Source organism: Ochotona princeps, chromosome 26, assembly GCF_030435755.1.
Source record: "Ochotona princeps isolate mOchPri1 chromosome 26, mOchPri1.hap1, whole genome shotgun sequence".
In the NCBI taxonomy this organism is placed as follows: domain Eukaryota; kingdom Metazoa; phylum Chordata; class Mammalia; order Lagomorpha; family Ochotonidae; genus Ochotona; species Ochotona princeps.
In genome coordinates, this window is record NC_080857.1 from 13766589 (window position 1) to 13792693 (window position 26105).

At 43.2% G+C, this 26105-nt stretch overlaps 1 protein-coding gene across 3 annotated transcripts in view; it reads left to right on the top strand.

The window, feature by feature from the left end:
• The first annotated feature begins 2963 nt into the window (after positions 1-2963).
• The window catches only part of STON2 (stonin 2), a 76648-nt gene continuing 53506 nt past the window's right edge, over positions 2964-26105 (top strand). For 2 of the 3 annotated variants that reach the window (XM_058655386.1, XM_058655385.1), the window contains exons 1-3: positions 2964-3243; positions 4142-4417; positions 21841-22032. In XM_058655386.1, the coding sequence (XP_058511369.1) occupies positions 3156-3243; positions 4142-4417; positions 21841-22032 (556 nt within the window). In that variant the 5' untranslated portion in view covers positions 2964-3155. Of the gene's footprint in view, positions 3244-3291; positions 3417-4141; positions 4418-21840; positions 22033-26105 lie in introns of all 3 variants that reach the window. The other variant, XM_058655387.1, reaches the window with a different exon arrangement.

The window sequence follows — 26105 nt, forward strand, 5'->3', positions numbered from 1 at the left end:
CCTGTCTGAGGTCTTGAACTCTTTACCCTTGCTGAATGTTTCTGTCTGGGGATATACCAACTCTTCCCTTTTGGGTGTCTAGAATCAAGAAAACTCTTCAAATCCAAGAAATCTACCCAGTTTCTGATGGTTCCAGCCCTTGAAGATCTCCCTTTGGCTTACCTGTCACAGCCCTTCCAGGGTATCCTGCAGAAGGCAGGCATTCCCTGGGCTTGTGTTTGCCATTCTGCATATCCGCATCTTTCTAACTGGAGAGTCATGTGCTTGAAGTTTCTTACCTCACAGGGCACTAGGTGCATTTTCAGACACAGGGCTCATGCATATGTATCAAAGAAGCGGCATGATAACTAGAATTTTAGGACTGCATCGTCTCAGCCAATTCCTTTCTTCATTCTTGAAGTTCAATGCATGAGTGATGCTGAGAAATACCTCTGAAGTGGCAATCTGAAGACGCCAGTGAGACGTTCAATGTCTCTTGGTCAGTCCTGCTGCTGATTCTGAGTCACTACTCATTTGTGGTGATTCTAAACCTTACTTTGTGATTCATATTCTAAAAATGGGGTGGGTTTTTTTTTTTTTAACCAAACAACTCATTCCAGTATGGACTTAGTCTGATGTTTATCGGGTTCCTCTGTGGGTTTCCAGCTGCTGGTGCAGCACTTCTGAAGTCTGGTGACTTGTGGCTTCTCAGATGTGGCCATCCTGTGGCACACAGCTAAATCCATTCCGTAGAGTTATGAGGGAGTTCCTTGTGGTAAGTTTGTTCTGCCAGCCTTTCTTGGGGCTACTCGTTATCGTTAAGCACCCTGTGTGTGATCAGAGATGAACAAGCTGAGGAAGAGAGATAAATCGCTGGGGGCCTTCTCTCCCAGTTTCTTGGTAATGATATTGATTCCTCAGCTGGAATGCTTCTATCTTATAAGAACAAAGTTTCAGAATGAGTCTTCTGTGCTGCTGACTCCACCTAGCATCTGAATTGCTGTGATAATGACTGAAAGGGGAAATCATGAGAACCAGAATGTGTAAATAACAGAGAGGTGACTTTATGCAATTTACATTCCAGACACAGGACTTCTGTTAACAAGCTGTGCAGCACTGGGCCACAGAAGCTGTGATAGCGTGGCCCTTTAGAATGGGTTGGTACCAAGGAAGCCCTCTGTGAGGTTGTTTGATGTTCTTATCATAGTCAGTATTACAAAAATTTTATTATACCCAATACCAAGTACCTGGTTTATGTTATCTAATCCTTAGGGTTATAGCATTTTTTTTTTTGTTCTTGCTGTACTTTTGTGAACTGAAGCTTAAAGAGGATAAATTATACATGTCAAGACTGTACAGGACTCAAAATCAAACAGTCTTTAACACTCAACTTCCTGGGTTTCAGTTTTCTCATCTGTGACATTTGGGAGTTGGATTATTAATCTTTAAAACCCTCATGTTTTAAGTGGGAGGAGGGTAAAGTGGGGGAAAAGAGAAGGGGAGAAGGTAGTCCCTGTACCTACCAAACTGTATCATGGAAAATAATAGCAATAAATAGAAAATAAAGTCCTCATGTTCTAATATTTGTAGATGTTTCCCCCATCACCTTTCCCTTTTCCTTCTGTCCCTACCCTGTTCACTCTCCTGCCTGTTTATCCATGAATTTTACTGGGTTCATCTTCAGAGATCTGCAGGATGTTTTCTGCTTTTGGGTTGTGAAGTTGCATGACTAAAATGACTATTGAATCAAATGCAGGATTATATCAAAATGTGTTCCTAAAAACTATAGAGTCTATCTATGCTTGGGATATGCTTGCAATGAAAGAATCTCAACTGAACTTGAACTGTGGTAATGCAGCAAGGTGGAGGAATCCACCATGGGGGGAGGGTTTGGGGAACGGTGGGGGGAATCCCAGTACCTGTAAAACTGTGTCAAATAATGCAGTGTAGTTAATAGTAATAATAAAAAAAAGAAAAACAAAAAACTATAGAGTCTATACAAATACTAGGTTTTTTTTTTTAAGTATCATGCAGGGAAAATAAACCCTAAAGCTAGTTTTCCTGAAAATAGGTAATTTACTGCAGATAATAACCTATAGAAAATTTCTTCAATATTTTGACTTAATTGTGTACCATTTGGAGGACTTTAAGTTGTCCTAGAAATTATCCAAACATTGTAGATCCTCAGTAAATAGGAACTGATAATAAAGTAGAGAGTAGCTCTTTTGTAGAAACACATTAATTTTTCATTAATTCCAGTTTTGCTAATTCATTATTAGATCAAGAGCTATGTTCAAGTTGTAAAAATGCATCAAGAGCAGAAACAAGATCATTAAGTAAATACTCCTCTATTGGTATGTGGGTAAAGGCGAGCCCTTTATGTACTTAGATCGGCTTAGGTTGCAAGTGTTCTTTCTTTCACTTAGATTTTTCACTAAAGCAAATCTTCCCTTACTCCAAAATGAGAGAGATGACTCCCCCTCTATGTTTCTTAATTGGATACCAGACGTGGAGGTACCATCTGGAGATAATTGGATTTCTGCCAAAGATTTAAATCAAGCTTGCAGAGTTACCTGCCTAAGGCAAGAAACTGAGTTAATAGGACAGAACATGCTTTTATTTCACCATCTGGGAAAAGAAAGTGAAAGTACTTTGAAAAGTTTTAATATTTGTTTTACAGTGATAGTGCTGTATGATTGATAACATCATTTCTAAATTATGCTAATTGGGGAAATTAAGCAATCTAACGGTAACATTTGCATGATGTTTACAAGTCCGATGTGAGGACTTTTTCAGAGGTCTTGGTGCTGAGATAGATATTTTATGCCAAAGGAAGATACAAAGTAAGGGCGTGACAGAAACCAGGAAAAGTACAGTAAGTTGGAAAGCACCTCAGATGTTTTGTGGGCAGTGATAAAAGCCCTGAATCTGTAGATCACATATAATGTGATGATTACTCTTCTAAATTTCCTGTTTGTTTTTTTAATAGATTTCTGCATGGCGGGTTAACTAAAGGCAAGGAGGCTGATCTATCTCCATTCTAAGTACTGTTCCTGGCAAGACCCTGTCCCAGCCTCGAGCCCAAGTTCATCGTGCTACCCTGTCTCTGTTCCGCCCCAGCCGTCATTCTGGGGTGTACCTGAGGACTGCAGTGTGAAGATGACCAGCGTCTTAGCATGACGACCCTGGACCATGTGATAGCTACCCACCAGTCTGAGTGGGTCTCCTTTAATGAAGAGCTGCTCTTCCCTGTCCCTTCCAAGGGTAAGCAGTGTTTTCATTTCCTATGATTTGTATCTGATTATTCTTCAGTGGGATCTTAATATCAGCAGTGAGCCAGTTCATGACTTCCTTGAGATGCATGAGTCCTTCCATTTAGAAGCTTGGATGAAACATCTGGGGAAACTTGGGGTTCTAAAAAAGGATTTGTGAACACTGTAAGTGTTGGCTCTTCCAAGGAACATCATCTTCCTATTCACAGAAAATACCTAACTCTCAACCCTTTTGGTTGGTACTTCAACCAGCCATTTAGATGTTCTCAGTTTTTGGTTTGACAGACGCTAGAGCTCTGTCACTCAGACTCAATTCCTGCCCTCATCACAGATGTATAGTGTAGTATATCCTAAGATGTAATTTATTTAGCATCTCTGTGCATTTGTTTTTATTACTTGTACCATAGGGTTAGTGCATGTAATGTGTTTCAAGCAGTGCCTAACACATGGCAAGAGTCTCAGCAGTCCTTGGACTGGGTAAGTTCAGGAATCTTCCCCAGTCACAAGGAAGATGGTGAAGATCAAGGTGGGGTCCAGGAACTGTCTGCGGTTGATTTTGTCCACTGTTTGGCAGTGCCAGTTCAACTCATCCTGCTTTCATTTACTGCACCTGGAAAGCATGAGGCTACAGGGCCACAAGCAGGTACAGCGTGGGATGCTGCATCTCAGGCAGCAGTTTACCTTGCCACAACACAACGTTTTCCTGAGGTCCTACTTTTCAAACATTGAGAAACACTCCTTTAGTGCAGTGGCAGATGGACATGGCTGTTTTTTTCTCCTTTCTCACGCCCACTGCAATGGTGGGTCCTGCAGTCATTCTAGCCCATCCTTTGTTTTTTGCCTCAGAGAAGCTCCCTTCACTTCATGGTGGTATCTCATATCTGTTTCAGGAGGCACAGATGAGCACCCCCCAAGACTGTCATCACCCTCAGACCGGTCCGAGAGCTCCTCTGGGGAGAACCACACAGTGGATGCCGGCTCCCGGGACCTTTCCCACTCTGAGCAAGATGACTCCTCGGACAAAATGGGCCTCATCTCTGAAGTGGCCTCCTGCCCTGGGAGCCCGGAGCAGCCTGCACCTGACCTGGCTTCAGCCATCAGCAACTGGGTTCAGTTTGAAGACGACACATCCTGGGCTAACACATCACCACTTCATAGAGAAACAGGTGGGGTAGTAGGAGGTTAAAGATTCAATGTGGGAACAGGCTTTTCCATAAGGAGTGTACATGGTTCTATCCAGATGTTTTGAGGTATCAGGAAGGTAGGACAGAGCAGGCAGAGGTCTTCCCAGTTTAATATTATAACTCATTTTTGTGTGTTTATAATGCATTCATATGCCTGGGGCCATCTCTAGACTTTTACTGTAGTCCCTAGTCATTGACTTGTTTTTGGAAGAATGCATATACATTTACCTAGCAGGGGTTGAAATTTTGCTTACCTGGGCTCTAAACTATAAGCTCCGTACGTGTAGAAATGAGTGTCCAAATGTGGACCACTGATCATCTCCAATAAAATCACCAAGAGGAGCTTGTTAAACAGCCAGTGATGTCCTGCTGCTAACCCCATGGGTCCAAATCAGGGCTAGAAGTGGCCACTAATGGAAAACCTCTTAGTTCATGGCCATTTTGATAGCCAGAAGCAACACTGGGGAGTTTAGGGAAACATAGAAATTGTTATTCTCTGCATTGGTGACCTGAAGACTTATTTTGTTGTGCATTTAGTGCACCAAAAAGGTAATTGGGTAGTAACCTTTGAGACCGTGTGTCTGTTCACTTTCTGCTTGCTGCAGTAACTGGTCAGCACAAGCTTAGTGGCTTAAATGGCATGAGTTTGTCATCTTTCAGTTCTGTATTCTGCACACATGGATGTCATTCCATTAAAATAAAAATGCCGGTAGGACAACATTCCTTTCTGGAGGCTCTCAGGGAAAACATGTTCCGTGGGCCTTTCCAGCTTCTAGACCTGTCTCACTCCTTAGCACATGCCTGTTTCCTCTGTCTCTAATCAGGAATGCAGCATTGAAGTGGCTTCTTCAATGATTTGTACTCTAATCTTATTTTTAAGGACCTCTGTATTACATTGGGTCCACCAGGGTAATGATTTCTCCATTGTTAGGTCTGTAATATCATTGCAAAGGCCGAGTCCCCTTTGCCATGGAAGGGGTCATGTTCATGGGTTCTCTGGATTAGAGTGTGTCATCTGAAGGCAGGCTGATATTATTCTATCTGCCATAGACAGCAAGACTACTTTTCTGTTGATGGGTTAAATGTGGCAAGTTTTACTTTTTAAAAATGAACCTTTTTTTCAAACATGGTTTTGCTGACAGATACAGAGAACCTATTCTTAGATGGTATAAAACATGATTCTTTACAGACAGACTTTGCATCTGCTGCTTTACTCCCCTAGTGGCCATAAATGGCTGGAGTTGAGTCAATCTGAGGTTAGGAGCCAGAGCTGCTTCTGGGTCTCCCATGTGGGGTGCAGGGTCCCAAGGCTTTGAGCCATTCAATATGGCTTTCCCAGGTCACATGTAAGGAGCTGAGTGGGAAGTGGAGCAGCCAGGACATGAACTGGTGCCCATATGGGATCTTGGCACATGCAAGGTGAGGATTTACCCACCAGGCCATCATGCTGGGCCCTTGTCTTCTTATTGCGTTAAAGTTTGTGTTGATGATGCAAAAGTAAGCTAAATGTCTGACTTTTGTGTACTGATATGTTTATTGAATCTCAGTTCTTGAATTTTAAAATGTTTTTTAAACATTCTGTTTGGCATTGAGAAATAAGCATGAAGCACTTTTTGCTAAATACCAAAGTATAATGTTTGTCTTGAAGAAAAAATATTTCCTTGAAAATAAAATTGGAATTTTTTAATTTAAAAAGTAAACTTAAAGCCACGAGTATTTTGTAAGAAATCAAAGTAGTACAAAAAACCCTTGATGAATATAATATTGTACTTGAAAGACAAAATTGCTTTTTTTTTTTTTTAAGATTTATTGATTTGAAAAGTATAGTGACAGAAGGAGAGACATCAGAGTGGTAAACAAAATGGTCCAAAAAAAAAAAAAATCCAAGGGGAGGGGGCAGGGCTTTGCTATGGGCACGTGGGGCTTGCGGCCCAGTGCTGTCTCACCCTGCCCCCTGCCAGCATGGCGATGTTGTACTGAGCCCTTTTCCTAGTGCTTGAATAGTCCAGGCCGAAGCTGAAGAACCTTCCGTGGCTGCACACCCTGTTGGCCACAATGGTGTATGAGTTGGTGTTGGTGTCCCACTTCCTCATCACTGGAACAATATTTATGATATATATTTATGATGTATATAATATAGAAATATATAATAGCAATATAAATATTTATTGTATTTTTATAAATATAAATATATATATATGTGATACATATTTATGATAGTTGCTGTTGAACTCCAAGTGTTGGCTCTATGATTGATGAACCCAGGCACCAGAGGCCAGTGGCTTTCTTGGCTTACAGAGTAAATGAACAGTGCAAGTTTCCTGTTTACAAGGAAAGATTTAAGTTTCCTAATTGCAGACAGATCCAATGCACGAATATTCCAAAACTCAGTTGTTTTTTTTTATCCTTCTGTTTATTGGATTCATTTTTATCCTAGTGAGTTTCTCATGGCCAGGGAATTCATGAGGCTAAAATTGCTGGGTTATCTGACATGGGTAGAGTGTTTTTCAGAAGAAATTACTAGATGCTGGATTTGCTCCTGTTAGTGAAGTTTTAAAGGCCATACTAACCTGCATGAAATATGGGAACGAATGAAGAACAGCAGTAAGAGATATACTAAGAATAGGAAGCATTATGAAGCTTGCACCAGAATTTCTTCTTAGTATCAGACAGTTTCATGCTGTATTTTCTTCTTGCTAACCAGTACTGACATACCAATGCTGATAAGTGGCATTTTCCTTCTTTTCTTTTCGTTTTTAAAAGATTTATTTATTTTTATTGCAAAGTCAGATGTACAGAAATGGGGAGAGACAGAAATATCTTCCGTCCGATGATTCACTCCCCAAGTGACCAGCAGTGGCTGGTGCTGCGCCGATCCAAACCCGGGAGCCAGGAGCCAGGAACTTCTTCCAGGTCTCCCACATGAGTTCAGGGTCCCAAGGCTTTGGGCCGTCCTCGATTGCTTTCCCAGGCCACAGGCAGAGAGCTGGATGGGAAGTGGAGCTGCGGGGATTAAAACTGGCGCCCATATGGGATCCTGGCGCATTCAAGATGAGGACTTTAGCTGCTAGGCCACTGCGCTGGGCCCGGCATTTTCTTTTTAAAAAGGTTTTTGCAGTTATGCAGAGAGGAGGAGAGACAGAGAAAGTCTCTCCACCTGTTGGTTCACTCCCCAAATGGCAAGAGCTGAGCTGGCCTGAAGGCAGGAATCAGGAATTCTCTCAGGTCTCCCACGTGGGTGCTCGGGGGTCCAAATACTTCATGTCTCTTCCGCTGGTTTCCCAGGTGCCTTAGCAGGGAGCTTGATGAGAGGTGAAATAGCCAGAATTCAAACCATGCCTGTATGGGTTGCTGACACAGCAGCTGAAGTCAACGTGGTATGCTGCAGCACTGGTCCTTACACTTTTTTGTCGGCTTTTCATTTCTAAAAGAAAGCCAAAAACTCTGGACAGCTAGTCGGCTTTACCTATGTTGTTTTTTCTTTGAGTGTGTAATAGTATAATATTTCAGATATTTATGCAAGACTGTTTCCTGACCAGTATGATATGTAAAATGAACAGGACTACATTTTCTTAAAAAACAAATAAAAATAAAGGTGCAATCCTGGATATCCTGCCAGTACTCAACCTGACTCATAGTGAACCTGTTGGATAAAAGGTTGCAGGATGAGTTATTCTTTTAGTTAAGTTATTATTATTAATATTATTATTATTGGGAAGTCAGATACATAGAGAATAGGAGAGACAGAGAGGAAGATCTTCCATCCCCTGGTTCACTCCCCAAGTGGCCGCAACACGCCGGTGCGCGCCGATCCAAAGCCAGGAACCAGGAACCTCTTCCAGGTCTCCCACATGGGTGCAGGGTCCCAAGGGATTTGGGCCATCCTCAGCTGCTTTCCCAGCTCACAAGCAGGGAGCTGGATGGGAAGCCGGGCTGCCAGGATTAGAACTGGCGCCCATTTGGGATCCCGGCATGTGCAAGGCAAGGACTGTAGCCACTAGGCTACTATGCCACTCCTCCCTCCCCCTTTTTAAGATTTGTTTTTAAAATTTTTTATTGGAAAGTCAGACTTACAGAGAGAAAGAGAGAGAGAGAGAAACATCCTTTGCGTAGAAGGCAAGGACTCCACCAGGCCCCACAGGATGTGTCCTTATAACTAGCTTCCTCCCCCCGCCCCCCCAAAAGCCAGTGTGTTTTGTCTCACAAAAGTGTGTTTAAAAATAAGCAAAGCTGATTGGTAGAGCTTTGGCCAGGTGATAGGCAGGAGAAACCAGGTTTTCATTAGTTTATTTACTGAAGACATTCTCCAAGTTAGATAGTTGCTCCACTCCTGAATGCTGTTGGATAGCTGAGATTTTAATTTCAGTTCCAACTGTTTGGCTGCACGTGCTGACTTAACCTCACACTTGGAACCGCGCGCGTGGCACCAGTACAGCAGCGCCCTGCACAGCACGTGGTCTCTGTAATGGAGAGCATGTGAGATGCAACATGCTGTCTGCTCTCTGTTCCATCATACTCAGTTTTCATGGTGTAGTAAGCTGAATAATTTACGCTGCAGCCTGTCAGTATTACCTTAGTTGGAAAAAGGGTCTCTGTGAGGAAGGGGATCATCCTGGATTATCTGTGCGATCCTTGAATGCAATAACACCATCCTCGTGGAAGAGCAGCAGAGGGAGATTTCACCCAGAGGAGAGAGCAGGGTCAAGTTGGAACAGAGGGAGATGTGAAGATGCTGGCTTTGAAGACTGTGGCGATGAAGGCGCAGCCAAGAAGCACAGGCAGCCAGAGACTGGGAGAGACAAGGAACAGATTGTCTGCTCGTGCCCCTGGCGAGAGGGTGGTCCTCCTGACATCTTAATATCGGCTCAGTGATTCTAATTGCAGACAACTGACCCTCAGAGCAGGGAGGGAAGGAGTCACTGTTTTTTTGCAACCAAATTTGTGGTGATTTGTTACAGTAACCAAAAGAAACCTATGCAGTAAGACTCTAAAATCTGAAAATGAAACCATTTGCCTAAGGCTGAGGATGAGCCAGTTTGGGTTATGGAGCCAGCTGTGATACAGTGGAGACTGTAAACAGCTTCATCTGCTGTGCAACCACTTTGTAATTTGTTGAACCACCCAACATTTACTTAGCATTTGTTGTTCTGCTAGATGTGGATATTCTGAGACATAACTTAATGCTCACAATATAGCACAAATCCCTTAAACTTCTTCCTGGATCCTATTATTTCCCCATCTACTTTAGGTTGATTATCTTGTAACTATAGCATGTCCTGCTTTGTTGTCATTATTTTTATCTTATGGTAGCTGAGGATTTGGAGCTGACTGAAGAAGCAAATGAAGAAGCGGATATCAGGAGAATTGTTTGCCTGCGAGGTTTGGTTTACAGCCAGGTGCATTTATTCTCATGTCCTTTGAAGGATTCAAGTCAGAGTCTAAGACCATTTCCCTTTAGTGTTATCTGGGACATCCCCAGAACTCTGTTCTGTGGATCAGTGGTGCTTATGTGGAAAAAAACTCATAGCTAGGTAGCCAATTTATATAAAACGAGGGACCATCAGCCTTTTAGTTTACTATAACAACATACAAATGACTTGTCCATTAATTTCTCAGTTATCTACTTTCTGCTTTTGTTGTCAACTTTTGTTGCTTTAAGTAAAATATCTAAGAGAAGTAACTCAAGGAAGAAGGTTTATGGTGGCAGTCTTTGAAATGAACACTTTCAAAGCCAGTGGCCCCATTGATTTAGTCCTCTGCTGATAGAGGAGAATGGTTGAGGGACAATCACATGGTGAGGCAAGAAGCAGAGACAGACACGGGCATCCTGCCTGGCTTGTCTCTATCCCAGCTTCTGTGGATAATCACCTTCCCAGGGCAAGCACTTAATGACCTCAAGACCTCCTGGTAGACCCACTCTCTTACGTCATGTTTAGATCTACTCTTCACTCTTAAATCCATGAATCATTAACTAAGAATTTGGACTTTAAGTCTGTGTGAGTTTGGGGAGCCAAAATCTGTCCAACTCTCCATAACCATTGTAAACAATGCTTTTGTCATTTTATTAGTTTTCGTCAGTCAAATCCTAGATCTTTTTTTGCTATTGCCCCACCCATGTATGTCAAGCATACTTTTTTGATATGGATAACACATGAATGAAGTGGAATAGGGCAAGGGAGATGTCTGATTTGCCATATTTCAAGAAATAAGTATAAGGACTCCCTCACGAGGTGTGGAGCGTGTAGGTGTGCTTCCATGCATGCAGGTTGCTAAGTTCAGCCTGCAGAAAGGAGCCCGGAAAACTAACTTGCGCATCGGCCACTCTCCCAGTCATCAGGGTATCCCCAGAGCCGGTGGACTCTTCCCTGTAAAATGGAGTTGCAGTTTTCCGTTTCTTCCTATTTTGTTTTACTATTTACTATTTGCTTCTAGTAAATACTGCGACTTTTGGAGTAGATAGGTGTCCTTTTAAGTAAGGAAAGGGAAAATGCTCATCTTGGTTCCTGTCCTATTTAACTTCTCTGTAGAGAGCCTCTTGCGAGAAGATCATGACCTTGGCCCAGGAGCAATCGGAGCAGGATCGAGGGAGAGTAGATGGGGGCCTGAGGAGTACCATCCCCTATCTCAATTTCCAGAAGGCCAGCCATTCCCTTGCTGAACATCCTGACTTGTGAAAAGAAGTTGAGATGGAGAAGTGATATGTGGAAAACTTGCTTCCCATCCTGCAATTCTCTTTCCTCTATTCTTTGAAGGTTTTTTTTCTGGTAAATAAAGCACAGAATAGCAAGAGTGTGTCTTTTAAGCGGTGCCACCGATGAATAAAGCCGGGAGAGCCCTGGATATCGGCCTGGAATGGGGGTGTACTATTTTCCCTAATTAAAATGCAAGGAGACCCTGGGCACAGTGGAGTCTGGGACAAAGAGACTGTCGCTAGTGACAGATCTCTTGTTTTTATGGCTTTGCAGTGGCCAGAGCCTACAGTGGGAAATCTAGAGAAGCCCAGGAGATGTTAGTCCCCACACCAGTGACCTGGTTACTTGTTTCACTGTGCACTAAGTACCAAGGGTGACTGGATGACCAGGAGCAATCGCTGGTGGGGAAGACAACTCCAGAAATGCTCTAGTCCATCAAGGTGATACCTTTCTTTTGGACTCTTAAGTAGGACATGAATGTAAATGAAATGTCATTGTGGTTGGCCTGGGAAAAAGGAAGTGCACAATATTTAGAAAAGTGTGATTAAATAAAATAGCAACAGAAGCCTTTTTAGAGCCATGTATGTGGAAGGGGAAGCTGGTGTCAAATACTTGAGGCTACTAGATATAAGGGCACATTTAAGGTAATTCTCCTTGAACCTTTTGTGAAAATTGTTTCCTCCATTAAAACCTTTCAAATTTAGTGAATGGAAAATGTAGGCTTGACCTTTTTGGTTTAATAAGACTACTTTGGATCAGATGATCTTTTAAAAATTTTATTTATTTCTCTTTGAAAGGCAGGTTCTCAGAGAGAAAGATAAGGATTTTCCATCTTCTCGTTCATTCCCCAGATGGTCAACTGCAGCCAGCCTGAAGCCAAGAGCTGGGAGCTTTCTCCAGGTCTGCTATGTCAGTGCAGGGACCCAAGGCCTTGGTCCATTCTCTGTTGCTTTCCTAGGCGGTAAGCAGGGAGCTGGATTGAAAGTGGAGCAGCTGGGACTCGCACCATGTCCTTACGGGATGCCAGGGCCACAGGCAGAAGCTTAGTCTAGTATGTCATGCGGTTGGCCCCTGGATCAAGACATGTTGGTATCTATTTCACTTTAGGAAAATTGTATTGAACTTGAGCATTTGTTGCTATGTTACATTGACGCCTGGGGTGTCCTCCTTCCATATTGGGGTGCCTAGTTCTAGTCCAGGCAGCTCTGCTTCTGATTTAGCTTCCTACTAAAGTAATTCTGGGAGGTAGCAGGTTATGTCTTAAGACTTGGATCGGTGCTACCTTTTTGGGAGACCTCAGTTGAGTTCCTGGCATTCCTTACATTAGAGTACTTCAAAAAATGTATAGAAAATTGAACTAAAACATAAATTTATTTTTGTAAAAAAAAAAAATTTAGGTTTTTTCCATGAGCTTTCTGAAGACTTGTTATACAAGTTAGTCAAGCTTTTGCAACTAAGTAGTCAGGAGCACCATCTCTGAAGGTTACAATGTGAATAAAGCACCAACTAGGTTTAGCTTCATTTTTTAAAATTTAATTTATAATACAGTTCCATAGGCTCTGGGATCTCCCTTCCTGTCATTCCCTTCCAAAATCCCCTCCTCCTTATATTTCCCTTGTTATTACAGTAGTATAGTCCTTCAAAAACAGTGATAAGTCCATCATTCTGCTGTTTAAGTGTATCTTGCTATTGTAGGACCAGAGAATAGTGTAAAGTCCAGCATTCTAGTGTCAAGATACAGTGAAGAGTTCCATTGGGAGTTCACCTTTGATTTGGAAGTAGAGGTGCATACTGCTTTCTTGATGTAACCGAATGTAATGCTTGTTCTGACTTCAAAATTCCACTGTGCTGCCCTACAAATGATACTTCAAGATGTTCTCTTCACAGAGAAGAGGAATAGCACCAAACAAAACCAAAGGCAAATGGGAAGAACAATCCAGTAAAATGACAACAGAAGACTAAACCAATGAACAACCCATTCCTAAATGACAGGACCAAAGTAACACCCATGTATATTAAACTCTGAATGTAAATGGCTTAAGTTCAATAAAGCGCCATAGATTAGTAGACTGGATTAAAAACAAAACCCATCTGTTTATTGTCTGGAAGAGACACACTTCAACAAAGATCAGTGGAAACTATATCGCATGGGTTTTGCTGTTTTCTGTTGGTTTCATCTCTTCAAAACAATTTCTTCTGATTAAAACATTCAGTGACTCATAGATCACGCAGTGGCATCATTTTCTTCAAGAAGGTTCTTGATTTTCATTTCTTCTGCTACACATTAGTCATTTAATAGCATGTTATTTAACTTCTTGGTGTTGTTAATTTCTTTTTTCTTCCTGATGTTGATTTTGTTTTGTGGCTCTTCATTTAAGGGGATGTATAGTAGCTGTGTAATGGAGACTGTCATATCTAGTAATATGTCATTTAACTTCATGGCATTGTAAATTTCTATTTTTCTTTCTATTGTTGATTTTGTATCATGACTTTTCATTTGAGGGGATGTACAGTAGCTGTGAAATGGAGACTAACATCCAGATGTGAGAATGCAGTGTGGTATGCACTTCTGTTTCCAGACAAAGATGGACTTATAATGAAACTGTTTACTATGTTTTGACAATAGGATACTGGACTCTCTGCCATTGTCCATGCCCGCAATGAGGGACCTATGACTGTGTATGAAGAACTATATGTTAGTAATGATATAGAGGAACTAGGTGGGGGGGAGGGAATTGGGGGGGGATAAGGAAACATGGAGCTGTATCATAAAATGATAGCAATAACAATAAAATGTATATATATAAAAAAAAAAAAAAATTCCACTGTGTATCAGGAAAGATGTAGCAGTCAGCTTACCTGTGCATCAAACATCTTTCTAAGGATTGTTGGGAGCAAAGACTGATTACCAGTGTGTGCATTTCGTGTGTGTGTGTGTGTGTGTGTGTACTTAGAATAGGTTTGTAAATGTCTACAAATAAACAGACTGAAAGAGGAAAGTTCATTTCCCAAATTTAAAAAAATAAAATAAAAGGACCGTTATCAGCATGAGGCTTCCTGCTCACTCGTCACATTGTATCCAGTGACCTTCCTCGGTGGACATGGCAGTTTTTCGGCAAGGCCAAGGCTGAATTGGACCCATTAAGCAGATACCGCAGGATGTGCATAATTACAAACTAAAAAAAAAAACCCTTTCATTTCCGGAGCATGTGTCCCAAAGGCCTTCCCATTGTGTCTGGGAAAGCTAATTATCTACCCCAGAGAATGAAGCACTTGTTTGGGGAGAATCAGAAATGACGTTCGCCGTGTGAGAAATAGGCAGGGGTGACAGCCGAGAGACTTGGTCTAGGAGACTCACCCCGGTTCATTTGTGTTGTGTTGTGTTGTGTTGCTCATTCTGGCTCCAGGGGGTGGCTGGTGGGTGGGGATGGAATAAGAGCCCAGCAGTTTGGTCCATGTGTGGACAAAGCCCACGGCATGCATATGCATTTCCCTTCTCAACAGAAGAGCTCTTATTTTCTTTTAATATCTTGAATTGTTCTCTGCATCTAAATGTACATGATGACCTTTCTGGAGCCCATCTCACATGGTGCTGTAGCCAGAAGTGAATTTCATGTAGTGTTTATTCACTCTTAGAAATTTATTTGAAAGGGAGAAGAAGATCTGCCTCCTTCTGATCCACTTCCTAAATGCCCACTACAGCTGGGGCTCGACTAGGCCAAAGCCTGGGACCCGGAACTCTATCTGGGTCTCCCATGTGAGGAGCAGAGACTCATTGCGCCACCACCTGCTCTCCTCCCCTCCCCCCCGAGTGCACACTGCTGAGAAGCCAGAGTCAGAGGCGAAGCCAGGACCTGACCCTGGGCACTCCGTGGTGGGATGTGGACACTAAGCACCTGCCCCCCAGAAGGGCATGTCACCCGAGTCCTGCTCCCTCAGGTCCGTACCTCTGCTCTACTCTAAGCCTCGCCTCTTGCACTGCTCACTGACTGGTTGCTGATCGTGCTGAGCCCTTCACCCTAACACTCTTCCTCAGAACCTTGTCCCAAGTTGCCTCCTCAGAAAGGCCCAGGACATTCCATGCCCACCCTCAGGCTTCTGTTGCTTTAGTAAGTTTCTTCACAGTCCATGTCTCTATGAGAGATTATGTCATGATGTACTAGATTACTAGAGGAAAGGAGCTTTGTCCCTATTATTCACTCTCATTGCCAGAAAATGGTATATAGTAGTGAATGAAGAAATGAAAGATGTATAGGAAATCTTCTGCAGAAAGACTAAGTGGCTCTTTTGTTTATGGGGCTAATGTAAAGTCCGGTGGAACTTGATAGAAGGATGACTTTCTCAGTCTTTATTTGTTTGGCTTTGTTCTTAAATAAAATACACAAGGAGGGATGGCGTTTGGCATGGCAGCTGACAGGCTGGTGGGGGACACGCACATGCTGTGGTGTTCCTAGGTTTCAGTCTCTTCTCCGTCCCTGATTCTAGCTTCCTGCTGATTGAGGTGCTGGCCCAAGCAGTTGGGTTCCTGCCACCGTTGAAAGAGACTCAGATGTTCCAGCCTCCTGGTGATTGTAAGCATTTGACAAGGGAAACAGTACAGGGAAGTTTCTCTTTCTCTTTTAGTATTTTTGTTTTCTCTGCTTTTTATATAAAAATGAATTTATAAAAATATTTTAAACAATAGAAAGCAAAATTAGTAAGGAAATTGCGCTACCTTCTTACCCCCCCCCCCTTTTTTTTTTTTAGAAAAAAGGACTTGTCTGTTTATTTTGAAAGTCAGAGCTAATGAGAGAAACAGATCTTGCATCTACTGATCCGCTCCCCAAATGACCACAGTGATCAGGGTAGGGCGCAGCTGAAGCCAGGAGTCAGGGGCATCCTCCAGGTTATCTCAGAGGGACCTTAAAATATTGTATCAAAACTTGCCTCAGTGAATGTTCTAGCTCCGCCAACAAGGCTTTCTGAAACACAAACTACCCATGCATGCATCAATTAAGTAGCGCATTCATGCAGAAAGCAATTCGATGTTGGGAGTACAGTGATGAGAAAGCTGGACTCCATTCCTGCTCTTGCCAAGTTGAGGTTACCTAATAGTTGGACAATCAGTCTGTCACTAATAGAACGTTCTGGGAGCCAACAAGAGCTTCTCTGAACCAGTGCTGGGGACAGCTGCTTCATTTTGCCTACTGGGAATCAGCACGGGGGCCACAAAGGAAGAATGGAGTTAGGTCTATTTTATATTCACATTTACAGCCTTGAAATAATTAAGTAGTCTCAGTGATTTGACATAAAAGTACAAATAGATGATATGGCATCAAAATATTTACACGAAGATACTTTTAAATGTTTGTGGAAAAATGAAATGTAAAAGGTAAGTTTACAGGCAAGTGTCGAGGTATAGTAGATGAAGCCAACCCCCGTGGTGCTGATGCTGGCATCCCAGTAGCAAGTGCTCTGCTCCGGTTCCATGTCCTTGGTAATCCATCTCAGAAGGATGGTTCAGGTGCTTAGACCCCAGTCACCCACCTTGTGGGACACTCAGATGGAATTTCTGGCTCCTGGCTTCCACGTGGTCCAGCCATGGCTGTTGGGATCATTTAGTGAGTGAACTGGTGGATGGAAGATCTCTCTTGCTCCTTCTTTCCTTCCCTCTCTCCTGTTTCTCTGTGTTACTCTGCCTTTCAAATAAATGTTTTCTTTAAAAGAAGCTTGTTTTAATGGACAAAAGTTTTTAAATCCATGCATTTTTTTAAAATAATGCATGCTTTTTAAAGTCCCTTCGTGCTTAACATGTTAATCTACCCAAGATCCCAAAGGAGAAAAAGCAGGGAAGTGGAATGTTATATTAGCTATATTGATAGTGCCACTGATCTTCAAAAAGTTCATGGAAAATATATCATGGAACACCACACATGGCTTTCAAACTTTCTTGTGTAACAAAATGAGTTTGTCATTCCATTTCGTTTTCCATCAACTTTTGGGAGTATCCTTGCATTAGCTGACAACTTGTAGATTGTTATTCTTTAGCCACTGTTACTGTGAGCACCATCATATGCTAGTCACCGTCCCGTGTGCTACGGATGTAGCCAAATAGTCCTCACTAAGGGCATGCTCTCTGCTGGGGCAGCCAGAATTACAGTGAAGCAGAACCAGAGTTAAGGATGGGATGTCATGTGGCAGGTGGGGAGGAGAGGAAAATGAGGCGAAAGAAGAGACTGTGGTGAGGAGGGTGTGAGACTTTTCTTAGGGCGAGGGGGCAACTTCCTAAGAGGTAAATGTGATGGAAGAGCCACGGCAAGGGAGGAGGTGAGCTTTGCATACAGAAATAGCAAGTGAAAACCCTGTAGCTGGGCAGTGTCCACGGTGTGCGTTGGCAATGGAGTGAGTACAAGGAGGGAGTTGGGGCCTCAGAGGCCACAAGCTGTCTGACATACAGATCCTTGAAGAGCTGGGTGAGGGTTTAGACTTCACATGGGTTAAGGGGAAGCCATGAGGTTTGAAAAGGCAGGTTCTCACAGTAACGGTCAGACTGCGACTACCACAGGAGAGCAGCTGAGAGCGGTGTGGTGGAGAGTCGTCTAAGAGGCAGAGGAGACATGTAGACACAGGGAAACCAGGGAACGAGTCAGTGTATCATTCCAGGCATGAAGGGAAGCTAGTTTGGGCTAGCTGGGATCCTGGAGGTGGTGGGAGGTGATTAAGTAGTCTCCGTCATTCCCTTGGTGGGAAGTGATTGGTTGGACTGAACCACAGTCAAGGATGGCACAGCGATACGGTGATGTCGTTCTGAGCAGCTGCAAGGACGGAGGCCTTGGTTTCGATGGACTGGCAAAAGCTTGGCTTTGGACACATGGAAATCTAATGGAGACTTCAAGTGCATGATATGTCTGTAAAAGACAACTCCATTCAACCCATTTTGAATACCCATTTTGTGTCAAGCATGTTAATATTGCTTTGTCAGGTTTAGGTTCTTTGTAGTCCCATTTTATAGGAAAGAAAAATCGAGGAACAGCTGCGTTGAGTAACTTTCCTAGGCCGCGCATGATGTGAACCAGGCTGTCTGGGTTCAGGCGCTTTGCTCTCATCCTCATGGGGGAGGATAAGAGGTAAGAGTTTGATTTTTCCTTTTACTTTTTTTTTTCTCGGTGGAAGTTTGTGGCTGTGAGGCACAGCAGTGGCATCAATCTGCTTCTCTCTGGCTGAGCATCAAAGAACTAGCTCCTGGGAGAAGAAAACTGCTCTGGGCTCGGTACTTTCTTTTTTCTCTCTTTCAGTTAAGCTTGTGGCCTGAGGACATTCAACCCAGAACCTAAATCAAATCACTCATGTGAGATTTCTAAGCTTATGAATAAATAAAGCGTATTAGACCGAATGAGAATCTTTTGTGAGCTGCAGGGACTTTGCCTCTCCCCCTGCATTATTCTTGGTTTCTCCTTCAAGGGACACACCGTGAATGTCAAGAGCCAGTGTGAAAATACAATTGTAAAAGCTTCCTTTCTGAGCCAGTAGAGTCCTTTCTGATGTGTGGTTTTAATAAGTTGCATTAGCTATTGAATACATGGAAAGGAACATGTTAAGATGCATATTAAATGATAAAGAACAGCAGCATGACTTGTCACCTGGTTTAACAAGTAAATGTTGTCATCAGCCGGAAGCCTGTGTGTTTCTCTACTGATCATATCTTCTGTCTTCATCACGTCCCTTCGCTCCCTCCTGTGTCACCACACTCCTGAGTTCTGTGATAATAACTGCATTACTTTTCTTGACAGCTCTCCTACCTGCACATACATCAAGAATGATGTAATTTAATTTAGCTGGGTTTTGAACCTCATAAGAATGAAACAGTACCTCATTTATGTTGTGACTTGCTCCTTCAGCACAACCTTATTTGGGAGGTTTGTCCTCACCAATACCTGTAGCTGTGGTTCATTTAGTTTTTATTGCTGTGTAGCATGATTCATTTATTCATTCAGTTACTGAGGGACATTGGGGTTATTTCCATTTATTAGTAGTTAAGAAAGTACTTTCATTATCATTCTTTTTATTTTATTAATAGACATTATTTTACTAGTTAAGATTTTATCTGATTTTATTGGAAAGGCAGATTCACAAAGAGAAGGAGAGACAGAAAGATATTCCGTCCACTGGTCCACTTCCCAAGTGGTCACAACTCGGCTGGAGCCGAGCTGATCCGAAGCCAGGAGCTGGGATCCAAGGCCCTGGGCCACCCTCTACTGCTCTCCCAGGCCACAAGCAGGGAGCTGGGTGTACAGCGGAGCAGCCGAGACATGAAGCAGCACCCACATGAGATCCCTGCATGTGCAAGGCAAGGATTTAGTCACTAAGCCATTGTGCCAGGCCCTGTTAATAAACATTATTAAATTAGGTCCTGGTGAACCCATGCAGATGATTGTCTTGTATAAAAACATAGGAGGCTCCCATACGGGGAGCTGGCACTGTGCAGTGCCACCATGCTGGCCCCAATTCATCTGTTCTTAAATCTCTGACTTTCAGATAATTACATTTAGGGGCCAGAACTGGGGTGCAGCCAGTTAAGCTATTGCTTGCAACACTGGCATCCCATCAGATGCCAGTTCAAGTTCTAGCTGCTGCACTTCTGATCCAGTTTCCTGCTAACATGCCTGGGAAGGCAGGGGAAGGTGACCCAAGCCTCCCTCCTGTGTGGGAAGCCAGGGAGGAGCTTCTGGCTCCTACTTTCAGCCCAGCATAGACCTGTCTGTTGTGGCCATTTGGCTAGTGAACCAGTGAAACGGAAGACTTCTGTTCCCTCTCCCTGACCCTCTGTCTTTCAAACAAATAAATTGTAAAATTTTTTCATAAGGAATACTAAAAGTTTTGAAACCAGTTGACCTTACATTTCCCTTATGTGAACTTGTAAGTACCGATTAACTGTATTTTATAATTACTGAACAAGTTAGATATCTCAAAGTTACATTTTTTTTAAGTCCTCTAAATTTTAGTTGTTTTTAAATATAGTGGTGTAAACACATTCATTATTTTCCCTCATTGCCTTCTTAAGATAGACTTTTAGTTGGATACTTTTATATTCTTGGTTTTATTTATGCTCTTTTTTCTTGGCAGTTTTAGACATTTCTGTTCATTTACTTTGAATGATTTGAAAGGAGAGAGACAGAGTCAGGGACCAACTGACAGAGGTCTCCCAGCACTCCCCAAATGCCAGGTGGAAGCCACGAGGCTGTCCTCAATCCTGCATGGCTGACAGAGGCGTTGGCCATCACCTGCTGTCTCCCAGGATGCGCTTCAGCAGGAAGCTGGATTGGAAATGAGCCCAGACATTGTAATATGTGATACAGCCATCCCAAAGTAGTGCCTTAACTGCTGAGTCACCCTCCCTCCATAGTTTTTTTACATTATTTTCATAATTGAAGCTTTTTTGTTTTGAGGCAGAGAGAGCACATGAAAACAAACGTGAGGATGTATTCCCATTAACTGATGCATTCCCCAAACAGCCACAGTGGCCAGGGCTGTGCTGGGCCTGAACCAGGAGCTGGGAGCTCACTCCATTTCCTCATGGGTGGCAGGAGCCCATTGCTTGAATCATCACCTCCTGCTTCCCCCATATATCTGACTGTCCTGAAACTTGCCCCATCCAATCTCTGTGGACTTCTAAGGGGGTGTCATTACTTAGGCAGTATTCATTGTGTTATTGGCCATTGGTGACCTAGTTAACCCGTAATTCCTCAGTCTGGGAGTTGAGAGTGGAGGAAGGTTGGAATGGAAAGTCCCAGGTCTAATCACATGGCTAGTTCCCCTGGCAACCAGCCTCTCATCTTGTAGTTGTCTAGGCCTTGGGAACTTAGCAAAAATTGCCTCATTAACACTAGTTCAGATGTGTCTGAAAGGATGTGTTACAGACGAAACCATCTTTCCCCTTTGTAGCTTACAGCTGCTTCAGGGACCAAGGACTAAAGCCAAAATACTTCAACAAATGATACTTTTATTTGCTTTAGCCACTTAGGAAATAACAAGAGCTGCCAGAGCTGTAAGCCAAGAATCATAGACAAGAATCAAAAACATATAAATATCATATCACAGTGTTGCATGCATGTCAGCAACTCCAGTGAATGTTTGTGCATGTGATAGTCTGCAGAATCTTCCACTGCTGTCCAGAGGCGTGTCACAGGCATGTGTGCGTGCACTCCCAGATCCACTCAGCTCTTAAACAGGCTTCAATTCTGCAGTGCCAGTTCACAGATTTTCTTGAAATGATTGGTGTGCCACTGAAAGTGGAGAAAATGTAATCGCGTGAGTGTGTTCAGTTTCGTTTTGAATGAAGCTATGGTCTATATTTAAAAATATTAGACCCCAAAATGTAACTCCTACTCTTTTGTTGTGATTCCCTTTGATTGAAAGGTCCTGAAATCTTAGCTATAGTAGCTGTAGTGTTAACTTACCATAGGCTCTCAGCCAGTTTCCAGCCAGTTTCTGTCATGTGTGATTCTTCCTGTATTTCCTTGCTTGTGTGACAAAATTTCAAAAGTTCACAATGAGATGAAATTAAAAGATAAATTTATTTTGGTGCAAAAGCTGTTTCTTAATGCACATTTGCCATCACTTCTTGAAAACCTCTTGTCTAGCTTTTGAGATTTCAGACTCTGAATAGTATCAGGCAACTAAAGACGAAGTACAGCTATTTATACCACATGTTCTTGGATTTTGGTCTATCCCCAGCCTTGACCATGCCTTGCTGGACGTGCCCTTCATTTGACTCCTTGGGCAGATGCCCTTTGACCTCCGAAAGCAGCTGGACAACCCCTTCTGAAGATACCAGCAGTCCTAGTTTTGCTCCTTCATACACAGACCTGCAGCTCATCAATGCTGAGGCGCGGACGAGTGGCAAGGCTTCTGGGGCTGACTCGACTGGTAAGATGGAGCTCCAAGCCAGAGGGCTTTGCAAATCCTTTATGCTGTTCCTAGATGCTCTTTAAGATCCTCTTAAATGCATGCAGCCTGCATGGCTTCCCAAATGAGTTCAGGTGTAGTCATCTAGTGAAAATGCTAGAATGCAACAGGATTTGAAATTGCAGTGGCAAAAACATAAACATATTGGCTGGTTGGCACATGATTCATAGCATGAAGTCATTTAATGGTCTATCAGTGTGTTCTTTTCTGAATATTTGGTGCATGCTCTGTTCCCTGCCAACTTACTTTCTTCTTGGATTAACTGAATTCTGTGTAAAATGCACAAAGCTGAATCTCTCATCTTACCACCCACACATCCTCTCTCGACAGCAAGAGGGAGGAAGATTTAAGCAAAGCAAAGACTTAAGCAAAGTGGATGTTATATGGAGCGGAATGAGGATCAGGACTCAGCCACTGTGTCCAGACTGCATATCATTCTGCAGTAAAATAACAGTTCTGTTGTGCCTTCAGTTAGCCTTTTTGCTGGTCTGTAATGTCCCTTGATCTCATTTATTAAACTTTATGAAAATCATAGGAATGTTGGGCTTTCTCTGCAGATCAAATACGAGCCTGTCACTAAGCAATGCACAGTGGCTGTCATTTGGGACAGCTGTGGAAAAAGTACCTTTCTTAGTGTTTGGATTATTTAACCCAAGGAATGGTTTCCGGTGAAATTGATGGAGGTACCAGTAGGTTCTCAGTGGATAAACACATCCAGTTTGTCAACCTCATTTATTTAGCTTCTCAAAAATGTTGTTGAGGACTTTGCAGATTATTTTTCAAGTGTGGGTAACACTCTCATGTTGTGTGCTGTTCGGTCCTACAAGTATAACAAGGCCCTCCTGCAGACTAGAGGGCTCAGACAGAATTGGTTTGATTTTATTTGTGACATTTATTTTCACAGACAAAAATTAGGCTAACATGAAGTATCTTTTATTCCATTTTTTTCTGCAATTTCAAGTACTTTGTGTGTTCTCCCACAATCCCATTTCTGCTGTGGGAGAGCATCTTGTGGGTGGGAGTACCCCTGCAGCCACTAAAGCCATTGGGAAAGAGGATGAGCTGGCCTGCCCACTCTGTTTCCCCTTGCCCTCTGCTTCCTTTCCAAGCCATCATGGGGCAGAGGCATGCAGTATATGTATGGTTGGGAAATGCCCAGCTTGCAACATTAGCCTGCTCAGGTTGAGATCTGTTCTCTGCCATTTACCAGCTGTGTGACCTTCAGCAAGATTTTAACTATTCTTAGGACTCAGTTTCATCAACCGAACAATAGGAACAATAGTACCTACCTGCCTCACCCAGTTGTCAGCTCCTAGTAAGACAATTTATATAGCACAATCTGCAGGAGAATAAATGATCATCAAGAATGAAACTTGTCCCTTCCTCCTGTAGGACTTCTGTTTCTAGGTGGCACAAATTGGGTGCCTTACTGAAGGAAAAGATAGGATCTCTACTTTCTTGTAAGTGAAAGTAGCTTTAGTTTTGAAGGTTCAGTTGATGAAAATTGGATCTAGGCTGCACTCGATGTTATTCACCTGTCTCAAAAGTGAAATTTGTTTTTAGTGAGGCTGGTATTACATAAAGGATTAAGTTCTACCTACAATTCTCGCATCCCATATGGATGCTGGTTTGAGTCCTGGCTGCTCCACTTGCCATCCAGCTCTCTGGTAATGTGCCTGGGAAAGCAGGAGAAGATAGTTCAAGTCCTTGGTTCCCTGTCAGCAACGTGGAAGACCCAGCAGAAGCTTCTGCTTTTGGCCTGGCCTAGTCCCAGCCAAGCTCTTGCCAATGTAGCCATCTACAGAGTGAAGCAGTGGATGGAAGTTCTCTCTCTATAACTCTGCTATTCAAATAAAGAAAATAAAGTCATGCTAGCAAAGTGGCAGTCCACATCAAGTAAACCCCCTTCTGGGTCATTGTGGTCACAGTCCCAGGAAGAGGCACAGCGGGCCCTGAAAGGGGTTCACTTGGAGAGACTTTAACAGAACTGCTTACGGATGCAGAAGGAGCTGGAGTCTTAGGCGAAGAAGCACCCAGTACATGTTACAGACTGAGAAACGACAGGCCCATGGCAGAGATTTGGTGAGGGAATGAGATGCTGGGCCATAAGTACCCAGGTCTTATGCTTTTGTTTTCCACAGACAAATCCAAGCCAGAAGCCACAGGGCACACAACCGTGGGAAGGAAGGTTACAGAGGTCAATCACCAGGGGACACAGCAAATAGTGGATTTGGGGTACAGGGTAGAATGGAGCAAATGGAGGAGAGATGCCACCAGGAATTAAGTGGCCCCAATCAGGCCTGGATTGCTTTGGGGACTCACATGCAAGCACAGGACTGGAGAGTAGCGTGTTATTATCTTCTTTCCTTCAGCAGGAGGCTGTTTCCATAGCTACAAGGAGCAAGAGATATGTGCGTGCTTTGGTGACCTCAGTCTAACAGTAGTGATAATCACAGCCAGCTCTTACTGAATGTTTGGTGTGTGCCTGTCTGTGTGATGGGTTGTGTCTGTGTCTGCTGTGTGCCTGTCTGTGTGATGTGTTGTCTCTGGATTTTATACTACTTCCACAGGGTAGGTGTTCTTCTTTCAATTTTCTTTTCTTTTTTTTTTTTTTTTAAGATTTATTTTATTTACTTGAAAGGCGAACTTAAAAATTAAGACAGAGAGATCTTCAATCTACATTTGGTTCATTTCCCCAAATATCTGAAGCCAGGAGCCAGAAGCTTCTTCTGGGTCTCCCACGTGGATACAGGGGTTCGTCTTCCATTACTTTCCCAGGCATGTTAGCAGGGAGCTGAATCAGAAAGCTAATAGCCAGGACTCCAGCTGGTACCTATACAGGATGCTGTCTTTGCAGATGCAGACTTTAACCTCTTACACCACTGTGGTGGCCCCAAGATTGATTTATTTTATCTCTCTCTCTATCTATTTAAAAGCATTAATGGTGAAACAACTGGAGCAAGGCCAGGCTAAAGCCAGGAACCTGGAACTCCGTTTGAATCTCCTGTGTGGGTGTTAGCATCCCGAGTACTTGGACCATCTTCTGCTGCTCTCCTAGGTACTTTCAGCAGGTTGCTGGATTGGAAGGAGAGCGACTGGCACTAAAATAACTCTGCTAAGGGGTGCTGGTTTGATAAGCAACTGCTTAACCTGATGCACCACCAATGGCAGGCTCTTTATTTAATCAAAAGATGGAAAGCGAGATGGCGGAGAGTTCGCCTCTGCTGATTCATTCTCCAAATGCCTATAAAAACTCAGACTGGACCAGGCAGAACTAGAGGCCAGAAACTCAGTCCTGATTTCGCACATGGGTGGCAGGAATCCAAACCAGAGCCTTGCTTGCTGACTCCCAGGGATTGTGGTATCAACTTAGACTTGGAAACAGAGCTGGGAACAGCCAGCTCTTATATGGGATGCGGAGATTTCAACCAGCAGGCTACACAGCCACGTCCTTCTTTTCCTTTAGAAATGTCCAGGAGCTGGGAGGTGTTGTCATCTGCTTATGATTGCAGCAATGTCCCTTACATCCTTCATCCCCTTCCACTCCCTCAGGCCTCGAAGTGACAAGCAGGACCCTGAGAAATGGGAGGCAGTGAAGCGAATTCTTGGGGGGCAGCTCCCATTCTTAGGGTCAGTGTTAGGATACAGTCTGAACAGTGTAACCCGGGAAAGCTCTTCCTGGTCACACTGACTTGTTGAATGTTTTTGATATGTCTTTGAAAAATTCTTTAACTCATCATAGGTCCTTGAAAAGAAGGAAAGGAAGGAAGAGGAGATTTAGGAAGGATGGTAAAGTATTTAGAAATGATGACTTTTTATCTGCCTACCCCTGCAGTGCAGACTATAAACAAACTTTCAGTTGAGCCAAGGGGAGCTTTGAGGAAGGGCCCCAGCTAAGTGAGCACCTCTTCCTGTCTGGCACCAGACTTGAGGCAGTGCTGGGCTCAGCAAGAGCCCTGCTCAGGCTGCAGGTGTCTGCCTGGATGTCCTGCCCCGCTCTGGGACTCTGAAGCAGCTTGCCATCGAACCCTGCC